This window comes from Callithrix jacchus, chromosome 9, assembly GCF_049354715.1.
Source record: "Callithrix jacchus isolate 240 chromosome 9, calJac240_pri, whole genome shotgun sequence".
In the NCBI taxonomy this organism is placed as follows: domain Eukaryota; kingdom Metazoa; phylum Chordata; class Mammalia; order Primates; family Cebidae; genus Callithrix; species Callithrix jacchus.
In genome coordinates, this window is record NC_133510.1 from 109,561,395 (window position 1) to 109,578,669 (window position 17,275).

At 41.2% G+C, this 17,275-nt stretch overlaps 1 protein-coding gene across 9 annotated transcripts in view; it reads left to right on the forward strand.

Moving 5' to 3' along the window:
• Positions 1–17,275, forward strand: part of RFX4 (regulatory factor X4) — a 179,468-nt gene that overhangs the window by 118,956 nt on the left and 43,237 nt on the right. For all 9 annotated transcript variants that reach the window (XM_078337185.1, XM_035258516.3, XM_035258517.3 and 6 more), the window contains 2 exons: positions 12,840–12,940; positions 15,242–15,300. In XM_078337185.1, the coding sequence (XP_078193311.1) occupies positions 12,840–12,940; positions 15,242–15,300 (160 nt within the window). The remainder of the gene's footprint in view (positions 1–12,839; positions 12,941–15,241; positions 15,301–17,275) is intronic.

Below are 17,275 nucleotides of genomic sequence, written 5' to 3' on the forward strand. Positions count from 1 at the left end.
TCTAATATTGACAGATTTCCCACTTAATGTTAAAGTCTCCCACTATTATTGTGTGAGAGTCTAAGTCTCTTTGTAGGTCCTTAAGAACTTGCTTTATGGTATCTCAGTGCTCCTGTATTGGGTGCATATATATTTAGGATAGTTAACTCTTCTTGTTGCATTGATCCTTTTACCATTATGTAATATCCTTTTTTTGTCTCTTTTGTTCTTTGTTGGTTTAAAGTCCATTTTGTCAGAGCCTAGGATTGCAACCCCTGCTTTTTTTTTGTTCTCCATTTGCTTGGTAAATCTTCTTCCATCCCTTTATTTTGAGCCTATGTGTGTCTTTGCATGTGAGATGGGTCTCCTGAATACAGCACACTGACAGGTCTTGACTTTCTATCCAATTTGCCAATCTGTGTCTTTTAATTGGGGCAGTTAGCCCATTTACATTTAAGGTTAATATTGTTATGTGTGTATTTGATCCTACTATTTTGATACTAGCTGGTTGTTTTGTCCATTAGTTGACACGGTTTCTTCATTGTGTCGATGGTCTTTACCATTTGGTACATTTTTGCAGTGGCTGGTACTTGTTGTTCCTTTCCATTTTAGTCCCTCCTTCAGGAGCTCTTGTAAGGCAGGCCTGGTGGTGATGAAATCTCTCAGCAATTGCTTGTCCATAAAGGAATTTATTTCTCCTTCATGTATGAAGCTTAGTTTGGCTGGATATGAAATTCTGGCTTGAAAGTTCTTTTCTTTAAGGATGTTGAATATTGGCCCCCACTCTCTTCTGACTCGTAGGGTTTCTGCTGAGAGATTCGCTGTGACTGTGATGGGCTTCCATTTTTGGGTAACCCGGCCTTTCTCTCTGGCTGTCTTTAGCATTTTTCCCTTCATTTCAACCCTGATGAATCTGATGATTACGTGCCTTGGGGTTGCTCTTCTTGAGGAATATCTTTGTGGTGTTCTCTGTATTTTCTGGATTTGAATGTTGGCTTGCCTTGCTATATTGGGAAAGGTCTCCTGGATAATATCCTGAAGAGTGTTTTCCAGCTTGGATTCATTCTCTCTGTCACATTCAGGTACACCTGTCAAACGTAGATTAGGTCTTTTCACATAGTCCCATATTTCTTGGAGACTTTGTTCATTTCTTGTCACTCTTTTTTCTCTAATCTTGTCTTCTTGTTTTATTTCATTGAGTTGATTGTCGGTCTCTGATATCCTTTCTTCTGCTTGATTGATTCAGCTATTAAAACTTGTCTATACTTCGTGAAGTTCTCTTGCTGTGTTTTTCAGGTCCATCAAGTTGTTTATGTTCTTCTCTAAGCTGGTTATTCTAGTTAGCATTTCATCTAACATTTTTTCAAGGTTCTTAGTTTCCTTGTATCCCAATGCAAGGAGCAATTCATGTTCCTTTAACTCAGAGAAGTTTGTTATTACCCACCTTCTGAAGCCTGCTTCTATCAGTTTGTCAAACTCATTCTCTGTCCAATTTTGTTCCCTTGCTGGTGAGCAGTTGTGATCCCTTGGAGGAGGAGAGGTGTTCTGGTTTTTGGTGATTTCATCCTTTTTGCCCTTGTTTCTTCCTATCTTTGTGGATTTATCTACCTTTGGTCTTTGAAGTTGGTGACTTTTGGATGGGGTCTCTGAGTGGATGTTCTTTCTGTTGATGTTGAAGCTATTTCTTTCTGTTTTTTTTAGTTTTCCTTCTAACAGTCAGGCCTTTCTGCTGCAGGACTGCTGGAGGTCCACTCCAGACCCTGTTTGCCTGGTAATCACCAGTGGGGGCTGCAGAACAGCAAGGGTTGCTGCCTGTTCTTTCCTCTGGTAGCTTTGTCCCATCTAATTTTTAAAAATTTTTTTGTAGAAATAGGGTCTCACTATGCAGCCCAGGCCAGTAGTCATAAATTTTTAAAAAATATATTGCTAGATCTGAATTGTTAATATTTTGTTCAAAGCGTTAGTGTAGACTTATATCTAAATTTTTAAAATTCATAATATTTTCTTATTATCCTTTTCATATGTGTAGGATCTGTAGTTATGTGTCCTTTCTCATTCCTGATGTAGGTAATTTGTATTTTCTTCTTCTTGGTCAGTGTGATGTTTTCATCAATATTATTGATCTCAAAAAATGGCCGGGCATGGTGGCTCAAACCTGTAATCCCAGCACTTTGGGAGGCCAAGGCGGGTGGATCACGAGGTTAAGAGATCGAGACCATCCTGGTCAACATGGTGAAACCTCGTCTCTACTACAAATACAAAACATTAGCTGGGCATGGTGGCACGTGCCTGTAATCCCAGCTACTCGGGAGGCTGAGGCAGGAGAATTGCCTGAACCCAGGAGGCGGAGGTTGCGGTGAGCCGAGATTGCGCCATTGCACTCCAACCTGGGTAACAAGAGCGAAACTCCGTCTCAAAAAAAAAAAAAAATAGCTTTTGGTTTCTCTGGCTTCTTATTGTTTTCTGTTTTCAATTTTATTGACTTCTGTTTTTATATTTATTATTCCCTTTTTGTCCTTGCTTTGGGTTTATTTTGCTTTTCTTTTTTTAGTATCTTTAAGTGAAAGCTTAGGTTGTTGATTATAAATCTTTCTCCTTTCTTAAGAAAAGCATTTAATGCTATAAATTTTCTTCTAATTGCTATTTAGCTGTACCCACAAATTTTGATATGGTGTGTTTTCATTTTAATTCAATTCAGAATATTTTCTACTTTCTCCTGTGACTTCTTTAATTTATGGGCTATATAGAAGTAAACTATTTAATTTCTAAATATTTGGGGATTTTCAAGATATCTTTCTATTAATAATTTCTAGTTTAATTCCCTACTGGTCATATTATATACATTGTATTACATCAATTCTTTTAAGTTGATACTTGTTTCATGCTCCAGAATGTGGCCTATGTTGGTGAATGTTCTATCTGTACCTGAAAAAGCTATATATTCTGGCATCATCAGGTTAATTAATTATTCTATAAATGTCAATTAGGTCAAGTTAATTGATAGGATTGTTTAAATTGTCTTTGCCTTTACTGATTTTCTGTTCATTCATTCTATTGACTAGCAATAGAGAAGTATAGATACCTCCAGCTCTAATTGTGAATATATCTATTTCTATCCATTTTTGCTTTTTATATTTTGAGGTTTTGTTGTTAAATGCATGCAAAGTGGAACTGTTATGTCTTCTTTTCATAATGCCCTTTTTTATACTTCATAATATTTCTTGTTCAGAAGTTTAATTTGTCTGTTTGTAATATAGCTACTCAAAGTTTTTTTTTTAATTAGTGTTTGCATGACATTTTTTACCACCCTGTTAATTTGTCTTTATATTTGAAGTAGATTTCTTGTAGCCAACATAGAAACATAGAGGGCGGTCTTTTTTTTTTTTTAATTGTCTGACAGCTTTCCTTTTTAGTTGGTATGTATAGATCTTGATATTTCATGTAATAAAATATATGGTTTAATTATGATCTTTTCTCTTCCTAGTTTTCTATTAGTTTTATCAGTTTTTGCTCCTTTATTCCTCTTTTGGTGGCTGATTTTGTGTTATTTTTATCATCCCATTTATCTCCATTATTGGCTTTTTTTTTTCTCTCTGAGACAGAATCTAAGTCTGTCACCCAGGCTCCAGCTGGAGTACAGTGGCACAAACACAGCTCACTGCAGACTGAACATCCTGGGCTCAAGCAATCCTCCCACCTCGGCCTCCTGAGTAGCTGGAATTACAGGCATGTGCTACCAAGCCTGGCTAATTTTTTTTTTTTACTTTTTCATAGAGATGGGGTCTTGCCATGTTGCCTAGGCTGGCTTGAACTCCTGGGCTCAAGCAATTCTCCTGCCTCAGTCTCCCAAAGTGTTTGGATTATAGGTGTGAGCCACTGTGCCTGGACATAATTGTCTTTTAAAAAATGCCTCTTTAAAAAAATGTTTAGTAGTTATTTTAAGTTTGTATATCTTTAATTATATCTTCAAATTTTATACTGCTTCACATGTATAACAGCAGTACACTTCCAATTTGTCCTCCCATTTTTTGTGTTATTGTTGTCATACATTTTGTTATTGTATATACTCTAAACTCCTAAAATATTATAACTATTTTTGCTTTCAATAACTATCTTTGAGAATGATTTAAACATATGAAAAAATATTTTATATCTACTTCATTCTCATGATTCCTAATCTTGATTTTTTTCTTATATCCAACTCATCTGTGTAATGTATGAGTTGGATATGTAATCATAGTCCTCTGCCTGCAGAATTTTCTTTAATGGTTCTCATATTGTAGGTCTAGTGATAAGAAATTATTTGTTTTTCTTTGTCTGAAGAAGTCTTTATTTCTCTTTCATTCTGAAAGATACTTTTCACTGGTATTCTGAATTAACAAGTTTTTTACTTTTAGCATTTTAAACATTTCACTCCATTGTTTGTGGCTTGCATATTTGTCCTTTGTATATCTTGGCTCCTCTGTAGGCAGTGTGCCTTTTTTCCTTGGATGCCTTCAAGATTTTCTCTGTCTTTGGTTTTCAGTCTCTGTCTCTGGATTTCAGCTATTCAACCATGATGTGTCAATGATTTGTGTTGATTCCAATCCTGCTTGGGGTGTTCTGAGTCTTGGCTCTGTGATATATTTCATTACTTTTGGAAAATACCCATCCATTATCTTCTTCTCTGCTTTTTCTCTTTTTTTCTCCTCCTGGTATTTCAATTACAAGTATGTTAGAGCATTTGATACTGTCCCACAACTCTCAGATGCTTGATTTTGCTTTTTCTCTACTCATTTTTCCCATTGTGTTTTAGATGGAGTAATTTTTATTGACTTATCTTCAGGTTCACTGATTCTTTCCTTTGCTATGTCAATGCTACTAATGAGATCATTGAAAGCATTCTTTATCTCCACCACTGTACCTTGTTTTTAATGTCCATTTCTAACACTGCATTCTTTTAAAAATAATTTCTGTGTTCTGGCTGAGTACAATGGTTTACACCTGTAATCCCAGTGCTTCAGGAAATTAAGGCAGAAGGATCACTTGAGGCCAGCCTAGACAACATAGCAAGACCCTGTCTCTACAAAAAAAATTAGCTGGGTATAGCGGCTTGCCCCAATAGTCTAGCTACTCAGGATGCTAAGGCAGGAAGATTACTTGAGCCCAGAAATTTGAGGTTACAATGAATTATGATACAGGTTGGATGATGGAGCAGGATCCTGTCTCTAATAATTATTACATTAATTGTTAATTATCAATATTAATATTAATATTACATTAATAATTAATGTAATAATTATTACCATTTATGTGTTCTTCTGAAATTCTTCCTCTGTTCATGCTTGTTTACCTTTTTCATTAGAGCCTTTAACATATTAATCATAGTAATTTTAAATTTTAAATCACCTGATAGTCTGGTTATGTTGATTGTTTTATTTCTTGACAGTAGGTCCTTTTTCTTGGTTTTCTGTTTATCTCATAATTTTTATTGGCTGCCAAACAGTGTGTAGAAGAATAGAGATTGGGATAAATAGTACTTATGCCTGGAAATGGGCATGCCTCTTCCCCTAGGCTCTGAATATGAATCGAGGCAGTTTATTTGGGAGTTCATTGCATTTTGGTTTTGTTGTTCCTATAGTTACTTTTAGTGTAGCACAGATTTAAATTCTTCTGGGGTACTTTGTCCTTAGATTGGAAGTTTGTTGGGTTATTTCCCTTAATGTGCCTTTAGGCATTCCCCAATGCACACAGTTGCTTAAGACTTGGTGCTTGTTAGTTAGCCTGATCAGAGCCGGAAATAGGGATGGGGGTTCTCTTTTGTGCAGCCCTGTTTCAGTCTTAAGCAAGCCCTGTGCTTTGGATCTTAGAGTTGAGCATTCTCAGTCATCTTGTCTCATTGCAGAGACAAATCTCTAGTGGTCTGAGCCCTTGGTGGTTTCCACCAGGGTTAGAGAGTTTCTCTTTTCATCTTTCCCCCACCTACAATGGGTCTTCCCTATTCCCTGGGGTCAACAGTGTTTTATGTTCTTCCCCTAGATAATTGAGGCTTTTGTTCCATGAGGGGGAAAGGTCTTGGTGGAACTTCATGCTTTTTCCACAGCAACAGCTGTTCCCCTCCTCCAAACAGTACCTCTGAGAAAGGCTTCTTCTGCCCTTCTGTCCTGCTCCAGTTTTCCTCATGAACACTGTTGAGGCCTGTGGAGAAGGGCTTGCAAACAGATGTGAACTTCCTTTGTATCTGTCATTCCCAGAGCTCTATACTCTCATGGTAGTTCATACTGGCCAGTTAGAAATTTGTTAAAAGTGTTAACAAAATTTATTTTACCTACTTGTATGTAACACCCTGTTTTCTTCCCTCTATTGCAAGTGAGATGATCCCCAAGTCCTTCTCTCATTGGAGGTGTGTGTCTATAAACTCCAGGCTATGTGTGACCTCAGCTCTCTGATGGTTTAAAGTTATACTTTGGTAGATTATTTAGCTTTTTCTTGTTGTGGTGGGAATGATGCTCTTTCCAACTTTCCACTTTGTACGTGGAACAGAAACACATCCAAATAGGCTAACAGAGGTTGTTACCTCCAGTGGGGATTATGGCCAAATTTTAGTTTCAACCTTTTCTGCATTATTCAAATATTTTACCTTAAGATTGAATTTTAAATTTTATAATAATGTGCCTATATTATATATATATATATATATATATATATATATATATATATATATAGAGAGAGAGAGAGAGAGAGAGAGAGAGAGAGAGAAAGAGAGAGAGAGAGAGAGAGACCCATTTAAAGGCTTTTTGTTATTAAAATCTTTCTCAGCACCAATCAAGTGAACTGTGGCCACATCTCCACTTATGTTTTGTACCACAAAGGTATCTTCTGAAGACTTAGTAAAATACATCTTTATAAGAAAGATTCACATTCTTTTAATAATGCTTTATACACACATGACATTTGCTGTTTAGTATAAAGCAGTTTGTGGGGTACAAATCAAATGCTAACTCCTGCCTTCCTATCTATAATTGGCTTATTTTTTACAGATGTGGAGGTTAAAGCTTAAAAGCTGAAATGAGGGGTGAGCACGGTGGCTCATGCCTGTAACCCTAGCACTTCAGGAGGCTGAGGTGGGTGGATCACTCAAGGCCAGGAGTTTGAGAACAGTCTGGCCAACATGGCAAAACCCTGTCTCTACTAAAAATACAAAGTAGAAACCCCTTCTCTACTAAAGATACAAAAATTAGCTGGGCATGGTGGTGGGCGCCTATAATCCCAGCTACTTGGGTGGCTGAGGCTCAAGAATGGCTCCTATCCAGGAGCTCGAGGTTGCACTGAGCTGAGATGGTGCCACTGGACTCTCCAGCATGAGTGACAGAGCAAGACGCTGTCTCAAAACAAAAAACAAAGAGTGCAGTATGACTTGTCTACCTTCACCTGCAAATAAATGAAAGTCAGGATTCAAATATTCATTCAAGAAAACCACAAATACTCAGTCATTCATTAAACAAATGTTTATTGATTATTACAATGTGGTAGGGACTGTGCTAGGTCCCAGAATACAGCATTACATAAGATAAGCAAGCTTCCTGGCCTCACTGAGCTTACAGTCTGTCAAAGGAGACTTTTAGAAAATTACATGGTTAAATAATTATTACTGCAATCTTTGACTTACCAATCAAGTGCCTTTTTCATTAAATCAGGACGACAAAGTTATTCAAAAGATCAGGCTCCAATTGAGAGCTGCCTTTTCACAGTTTTATATATTCATTCATCCCTCAAACTTGTTTGAGTGCCTTTTCTGTACCAAGCCCTGTGCTTGGCTTCATGGAAATGAGAATTGGCACTAGAAGTTCTCACTCATGACCCTGGACAGGCCCAGGCTGAGGCATAGCTCCCCACCCACTAGCTCAGAACTATCCCTTCCTTTACAACTCAGAAGAGCACGCTGAGATTCAAGGGAATAAAAAAGACACTATTATAGAGATAACCATGGATCATACATTCCCATTTATAGGAAAAAGAAATCACTCTCAATCTGGGGTTTTTCACTACTTCCAAGTAATCTTGGCAGTGGTTGCTAATAACAATTGGGTAAGAAGGTGTTTTGTATCCATGTGCATGGGCCTGTGTGTGTGTGTGTGTGCGTGTGTGTGTGTGGTATGAGCAGGGAGGAGAAGTCAAAGATGCAAAGAAAAGACTGAGGACCAAGCCTGAAATGCTGAAGGAATAGCAACACCAGTCAGAAAGGCAGAGGGCACTGGAGATGGGGAGCAGCAAGGGACGTAAAAGTACGCAATGTAGATACTTTTATCAAAGTGGAGTAGGACCGTGGTTATGAGTCAGACAGATCCGGGCTTGAATCCTGGCTCTGCCACTTGCCACGTCTCCTTGGACAAGTAAAGTAACTTTTGTAAGCCTCGATTTCTCACTTCTCTGTTGGGACTAACAACAGTACATACTTCTAGAGCTGAGGTGAGGATTAATTAAGAAAGTATATGCGAAGTGTTTAGTGCTTGGCACATTGCACTCATTAAAGGGTAACTACTGTTCTCACCATTGTTGCAGTTGCAGCAGCATCACTGCTGATGGTCATTCAGGGAGCTGTGAGTGTGGAGTTAAGATGTAGGAGAAGGGTGAAGCTGAGGGAGGAAAAGTGTGTCCCTGGAAGTGGAGGACAGACCCTGGCATCCCAGCCTAGGGAAGGCGATAGGAGGTGATAGAAAAGCAAAGGAAGGAGGCGAAGCTGTAGGTGGACACCCACAGAGGAAAGTATGTCAAGAAGGCACAGATGCTGCAGGAGATGGAGCCAGTTGGGGCTTAGGGAGACATCTCTTAGACCAGGTGATCAGGAAGGGAATTGCTATCTGGGGCAAGAGCTTCCAGGCAGAAGAGACCACAAGTGCAAAGGTCCTGGTGAGGTAAGCAAGGGCCTGGAGTGTTGGAGGAACAGGATGGAGGCCAGCGCTATGGGACTGGAGTAAGCTGGGGAGACAGTGGGAGGAACTGCAGCCAGAGATAAGGAGGGTGAGGAGGGAGACAGTTTAGACAAGGCCTTGTGGGAAATATCTCTGAGGCCTGTTGTCCATCTTGGGATGGAGAACCATTCATTTTTACAGTTCACTTAACAAGCATTTCTTATGTGCCTACTATGTGTCTGGCACCATGCTAGGTGCTAAGGATGCAGTGATAAGAAAAACAGACATAGTCCCTGCCCACTGCATGGAGGGTACAGTGAGAAAGATGTACATTGACCAGATAATTACACAAGTTGGTACATAACAACTAACTGTCAAAACTACATGGCCTTTCAAGAGGAATCTCAGGGGTGCTGACTGGTCAGGGGGCTTCAGGGAAGGTTTGCCTATAGAAGTAACATCTAGTCTGAGATTAGCTGAATAAGAAGGAGCTGAGCAGGTGAAGAGGGAAGAGATGCTCTTGGCTGAAATAATGCCAGGGGTGAAGGCCCTGAGGGGAGAGAACCAGTTGAAGGCCAGAGGTCCAAAATGCAGAGAAAGGGAGAAGGTGCAAGGTGGGGCCTTGGAGGCTGCAGCTAGAATTGGGGTTTTGATCCTAAGAACAATGTGAAAACATTGAGGAGTTTCAATAAGAATTACAGGTGTTTTGAAAATGTACCTCTCACAATATGAAAGATGAAATGGAGGTGGGAAGGTGAGCAGGGCAGGATGGACTCAGGAAGCTATTTTAAGTCCAGATAAGAGATGATGACAGCCTGAACTAGGGGGAAAAGGAAGAAAAGTGGCTGTGCTTGGGAAGTAGTTTGGAAGCAAAATCTATAATATGTGGTAATGGAAAGACAGACTGCACTCAAAATAGCATATGCAAAACTGGATACTTGTCTAAAGACATTGTAACTGAATTTAATCAAGTCTTTAGAAGCAGATGGGATAGATGGGTAGATTACATGACACTACTCAACCAAACCAGAGTGTAGGACATTCCAGGGAACAAATACCATGATGTCACCAATAACTAAATGACACAAAATAGGAAAAAAGGGATTTAAGAAATAGAACAGGGCAATGTTTTATCTTTCATGCCATGTGTGGACCTGATTTGAATTCTGATTCAAACAAACTAAACAGTGTCTTTGGGAGAAATAGAGAAATCTGAATGCAGACTGGGCTGTAGATGCTATTAAGGAATTACTGTTCATTCTGTTAGATAAACTAACGGCATGGAGGATTTCAATGTTGGACACACATTGTGTGCATGTGTGTGTATACATATACACATACACATACGTCTTTAAACCTTGCCAGTTAGAAATGCACACTAAGTTTTTAGGGGTGATATGTCATCTTGGATTTGTTCAAAACACTCCAGAAAAGAAAAAGTGAAATACAAGATATTAACTGGCAAAAATGATGCCGATTGTTGGAGGTGGGTCATGGGTTCTTGGAGGTTTAGTATGCTATCTATCTTGGGGTATTTTTTACATTTTTGAAAATAAATACGTTTTTAATAAAAATAAAATGATGAAAAGTAGAGCTCATACTGAAATAGAGGACACAAGAAAAGAAGCAAGTCCAAGGGGGAAATCATGAGTTCAGCTTGGAGATCTCTGAGCTGGAGGTGCAAAAGGGAGTGCAGACGGTGAATCTGCACAGACGGTGAATTCACAGATTCAGTAAGTCTGTGGGCCTGGAGAAATTACACAGGGAAGGAAGAAAGCTTTGTGAGAAGAGAGCCTAGGACTAGACATGAAGAACTGGAAGGCATGATGACCAGGCAGATGGTAGGAGTTTTGCAACTGGGAGGAGCATCCAGAAGGAGGGATCACAGAAGCCAAGGGAAGTGAGTATTTCCAAAAGAAGGGTGCAGGTGACAGAATCGAATGCTGACAAGATGTCAAGCAGATGTGGACCATGATGAGTCCACTGGGTTTGGAATTTTGCATGGGGGCTGCTTAGGTGACAGCTGTTTAGGCTGAGATCAGGAGTGAGGTATGGAGGGAATGGAAGGTGAAGGAAAGGAGATAAAGAATTGGGAAGCACTTTGAAGAAGTTTGTGACATGGGAGAAAGGGCAGTGGCTCAAGGAGATAGAGTGGAGGAAATAATTTTAAGGTGAGATTCTTTTTTTTTTTTTTTGAGACGAAGTTTCGCTCTTGTTACCCAGGCTGGAGTGCAATGGCGCGATCTCGGCTCACTGCAACCTCCGCCTCCTGGGTTCAGGCAATTCTCCTGCCTCAGCCTCCTGAGTAGCTGGGATTACAGGCACGTGCCACCATGCCCAGCTAATTTTTTGTATTTTTAGTAGAGACGGGGTTTCACCATGTTGACCAGGATGGTCTTGATCTCTCGACCTCATGATCTACCCGCCTTGGCCTCCCAAAGTGTTGGGATTACAGGCGTGAGCCACCATGCCCGGCCTAAGGTGAGACATTCTTAAATGCATTAAAATGATGAGCAGGGCTGGGCGCGGTAGGTAGCTCAAGCCTGTAATCCCAACCCTTTGGGAGGTTGAGGTGGGCGGATCACTTGAGGTCAGGAGTTCGAGACCAACCTGGCGAACATGGTGAAACCCTGTCTCTACTAAAAAGACAAAAAATTAGCTGAGCGTGGTGGTGCATGCCTATAATCCCAGCTACTTGGGAAGCTGAGGCACAAGAATCACTTGAACCTGGGAAGTAGAGGTTGTGGTGAGCTGAGATTGTGCTACTGCACTCCAGCCTGAACAACAGAGCAAGACTGTCTCCTAAAAATTGATGAGAAGTGATCCAGTAGAGAAGAAAAAGCTGAATATACAGGAGAAGGGACTGTCCATAATGTAGAATTCCTGAGAAAGCAGCAGAGGATGGCAAGAGGAAGGATCACTCCTGGATTCTATTAGAAAGGAGGAAGAGATGATCCAGGGAGGTAGCTGAGTGTTGATATCCTTGCTTTGTGGTTTTTTTTCCCCCTGAGAAGTAGGAGGTGATTCCACCTGGTTGTGGGGAGAGAAGAGTTGGGAGATTAGAGGTGTAAGCATCTTGAAGAAGGTTGGAGATAGTCATGAGAAAGGAAAGAGTGTGTGACCAGAGAGAAATGGGGTTGCCCAGCAGGGTGGAAGTTGGTGATCTTGCGTCTGACAGTAGGTGAAAGACTGAACCAGGGCAGGCTAGGTGGTGTTTGTGGAAGGCAAGGATGATATGGCTGGTCAACAGGGAATATGTCCCTGTGTCTGGCACAACCAAGGACTTTGTGAAGGAGAGTGAACATAGGCCTGTGAGCAGATGGCTTTGATAACAAGAGCCTGAAAATGGTGCCCAGTGTCTTCTCAAGTCCAAATTCCCATCTTATTGCAACCTACTGCCCTGTTCAATGCTTCGCCTCTCCAGTTCCCTCCTTCCTCCTGTTCTAATATGGTCTGTGACTCTTGGAAGCTAATATGGTTTCAAGGCCCACGTCAGGGTTTTTGACTAATTTAAAAATATGCTTTTGCTTCCTAGTTCCCACCAAATGGCAAGCAGTTTGGTAAGCTGGGTGGACAGACATGGCAGTTATGTTGCAAACAGGGTTCCTGTCTGCCTGGGAGGATTGGACAAAACGGCTTTTTTAGGCCCACGGCCCACTTCTTCACCCCTCACACAGCTCTTCAAAAGGATGAAGGAGCATGTTTTGCTTGCATAGATAGTTCTGGATGCCACCAAGCCTTGCAGTGGGCATCAGTGACCTGCAGAGTACATTCTATTCATGCCCTTCTCAGACCCAGCAGTTCTCTGCAGGGCTTGGGCTGTTGGCACTGTCTCTGAGGTTGCTATTGCAAGTGGCACCTATTGGTAGTAGCCAAAACATGATTAGGGGAAATAAAACCCTCTAAGGGCCTGTTGGGAGGAACTGAGCAACATGTGCAGCACTTAAAACTCATCGTTTCTCTTTCTAGCTTAACTCAGGTGATTCGAAAGTTTGCCAAGCAACTGGATGAGTGGCTAAAAGTGGCTCTCCACGACCTCCCAGAAAACTTGCGAAACATTAAGTTTGAATGTAAGTACTGAGTTAGAAGTGGAATGGAAGAGAGAATTACATTTTAGGTTGGGCATGGTGGCTCACACCTGTAATCCCAGCACTTTGGGAGGCTGAGGCGGGCAGATCACGAGGTTGGGAGTTCAAGACCAGCCTGGCCAATATGGCGAAACCCCGTCTCTACTAAAAATACAAAAATTTGCCGGGCGTGGTGGTGTGCACCTATAGTCCAAGCTACTCTGGAGGCTGGGGCAGGAGAATTGCTTAAACCCAGGAGGTGGAGGTTGCAGTGAGCCGAGATCACGCCACTGCACTCCAGCCTGGGTGACAGAGCAAGACTCTGTCTCAAAAAAAAATTACATTTTAGTGCCAAACATTTTACACAGGTTGTTAATAACAATAGTAGCAGTAGCTACCATTTCCTTATTGGCTATAAAGCACCAGGTAGTATGCTAATTACTTTACATATGTAAATATATTTAATCTACATAAAATTATAGGTGGCACACTTCTTTACAGAAGAGGAATCAAGCTTAGAGAGGTACTAAGTAGCAGAGACAGGATTTTCTCCCAAGTCTGTTCTGATACTAAAGTTTCTGCTCACCGTCACCATCCTCCTTATCTCATTTAATCCTCGCGCCACCTCTGTGATGCAGGAAGTAGTATCCCTGTTCTACAGATGAGGCTCTGAGAGGCAAAGCTCGCCCAAAGCCATGCAGCCACAGCTGTAAGTAGGGTCCAGGAACCAAACTCAGGTTTGAGATTTCCTCAAAGTTCCTGCCCATAAAATGGTGGTAGCGGGAGAGAGAGAACAGCTTAAGAGTTTCACGCATTCTCTGCCTAATTAGAAAGCCAAATTAATATTTCTTATAAAGGGATTGAGACCGCGAACCCTTTGTTTGCTGAGTGTTGGCACCCATTCCCCAGCATTCGTTTTCTATTCTTCTGTCTCAATGTGCCTGTGCTTGCAGGGAGACTCATGTACAGTTCATTTGTCGCTGTTAAACAGAGATAAAATTATTATCAGCAAAACAAAGTTTTTAATTCTACATTTCTTAAAGCCCCATTTGAATACAACAGCTTGCCATTATTGCCTGAAGTAAGTGCCAGGGAGCAAAATGAAGGCGATCAAATTACCCTCTCTCCACAGGCCAAGGGAGTCCTTTCAGCCGGCTTTGAGGCTGCCTGCAGTGGCCATCACCTATTGATAAAGCCTGCTTTATTTCACGGCTCTCAGCTCTTTCTTTTCATGAGCACTAAATTCCACATCACAAAGTTAAAGAAAAAGTAATTAAGGAGAAGGATTAACGATTGATCAGCCTGGAAAATTAGAAGTCCATCTGCCCCCTCCCACCCCCATTCCTCCACCCCACACCTTATTTTTCAAATCAAGCCAGCTCTGAGTACAAATTAGAATAATCCTAGGGAAATATTTATTACTTGACCAGTTCAGAAATTACCAAGAAGAATGCTCCCACACCCATTTTATTTATACCAACAAAATAAACCTGTTCAAAGTTGGTGGCAAGGAGGTTTGTTGGACCTTCCACCTGTGTGTGTCTGGCGGCAGCTGTTCTTCCCAGGAAGCCCAGCCTGGGAGTGTATTTTGAGAATGTGCAAGGGGTGGAAACAAGCCCCACTCCAACGACTCTGTAAGAACGAAGAGCTAGGGCAGGCACATGTCTCATCTGCATTGAAATCCACAGATATAAGATCACCCTACTTCAGATTATCAGCCTATTATGTCAGTGTAGGAAACAAGACCTTTTCCTAGCTGCAGTAATCATCAAAACATGCAAACAGGTCATGGAGATCATTTGATAAAAAGGACAGATTATGAATGCAAAGCCAGGGTTCCTCAGAAGCACCTCCTAGCCCCACACACCGCTGAGGCTCAATCAAGGTTTACTATTAGACATACTACTTTTTAAAGGGGCTTCTTCAAAGCTTCCACTTGATTCCTGCAATTATTTATGGGGAGAAGTGATTGAGCTTGCAATTAGCGAAATGAAAGACAAGTAAATAATTGCTTTTACTCACGGTTGATTGACACCACCATTTCTCACACCTGCGAGTGTATCGGGTGCATGACTTTGAAATATGTACCCCAAATGTCACCATTAGGAAATAGTTGTTGAAGCCCACATGGGAGAACAAAGAATCAAGTGCAGGGTTTCTCCAGTGGGTACATGAAATAGGATTGGGCAGTGAGACAAATGGAGGCAAAGTAAGGAGACTACTTTTTGAAATCTGCCCCTGGAAAATCCAAGTTAGAATCATAAAGCATGCAAATATTTCAAACTAATTCTTTTCTCCTTGCAGTGTCGAGAAGGTTCTCCCAAATTCTGCGACGGCAAACATCACTAAATCATCTCTGCCAGGTAGCTGTCCTCCATTACGTGTTTTAATCACTGCCATCATTGCAAATGAGGGGGCAAATCCACAAAAACAACTTCTGCAGGTTCTTTCAGGTTAACAGGGCACTCTCACTATTATTTTTAATTTTTACAGATAAGGAATGAAAACATTAGCCAATAACTAAATAGTTCCAAAAAATATACAAAATAATTTCTGCTATCAATTGCCCTTAATCTTTCAGATATGTTCTAGGTCCACAGTTCTGTGTTTCTCTTAATTATCCAGCCCAAAATGTCTGTAGTGGTTGAGTCAAAGGATTCAAACGGATTAAGAGAATTATTTGTATTGTTGTATCATCCAAAAGAGTTCAAAGCCACGTAATATATTCAGTATTTGCCCAGTTTTATTTAGTTTTTCCAGACCTGCATTATTTTTAGCCCAAAAGTGACATAATGCTTGCTATTTAAAAAATTTAAAAATATAAATGTATTAAGTAAAAGTGGAAGATCCCAATCCATGCCCCTATCAACTCTGTAGTTATAGCTTGATGGCATATACCTTTACATTTCTATTAATTTTGCACTTCAATGAAGGGACTCTAAGTCTGTTGAGGCAACCGATTAACATTACATTAAAATATTAATGACCTTAAAGCAAAGGGGGCAAACCAGTGGCCACAGGCTAAATCTGGCCCTCAGATGTGTGGGGTTATGTTGTTGATTTGAATATGTTCAAAACAATGTTTTCTGGGAGATGACAGATAAACACCCATATTGTCTGTAGAAAAACTCCAAGAGCTGACAACTTGCTCCCAGAGCTGCATTCCCATTCCCCGGGGGGGGGGGGCAGCTGTCAGCTGTTGGGTCAAGCTTCTCGGCAGGGCCACTGTCCTCATCCCACCACCTCTCACACACGAGGCCCACCTCTTTCTTGAATGTCACCTGCCTGCCCCCTTCCTGTGTTTGTATTTGCAGACTCTCCTATAAGGTGCTGTTGGTTCTGGGTGGGCTCAATGTCAAGGTGGGAGGGAGGGGTTTCTAGTTAGAGTGGCCTGAAAGAGGGTCCCAGGCCAGGAACCAGAAAGTATAACACAATGCCCATATATACCTCACTGCTCCTGTCCTGCCCCTGGCATGGACAGCACAGGGGATGATATGGAGAAGACCAGGGGAAACTCTTCCAGATTCGTGCAGGCTGCTACAGGGGCTACACCTGGGTGTTGTTCTGGTGACGGGGCAGAGCCTGACAGATTAATGGGATTCAGGGAAGAAAATGAATATTGGCCTAACAAAGAAATGTTGCCTTATTTCTGAGGACGCATGCCAGCCTGGCCATCTGGTTCTTTTTTTCCAGCTTGGGAGAGTGGCTCTTGGGTCACATTAGGGAACTAGGCATGGCTTTGGTGCCTCCCTCTGGGGATCAGACAATTTAGAGAAGACTTTGTCCCTTTAATACACATGTAGATAAAAGCATACACACCCATGCCTATAACCACGTGTTGCATAAGCATGGGGGCACTCGCTCACGTTCCCTCTCCACCTTCCACACAAAATCAGTATGTAATTGGCAAATGCCACCTTTCCATCCTTACTGGACAGCTTTCAGACACATTCCCAGATCAGAGGACTGGGGTTAGGGCTGGAAATGAAACACCAGCTAGTATCCCAGTGAGCTTTCCTAAACACACACACACAGCAAGTCAGACTAAACAACATTCAACTGAAGACTCACCCCCAATACTTAGACTCAAGATTCTCATGTCCAGGCTCCTTCAGATGCACTGGGCAAGTAAGCACTTGGCATTCCCATCTTAGCCATTCATTTCACAAAATCTTTTGGGTGCCGACTGTGTGCCCATTGCTGTGCTTAGTGGTACTTGCCCTCAGCAGGAAATAAATTAAAAGTGTTAAATGTTACAAAAGAAACAGAATGGAAATAGAAAACTACAAAGCATTCAGTTCCTATGTAGATAAAGTGGTCAGAGATGGCCTTTCCATG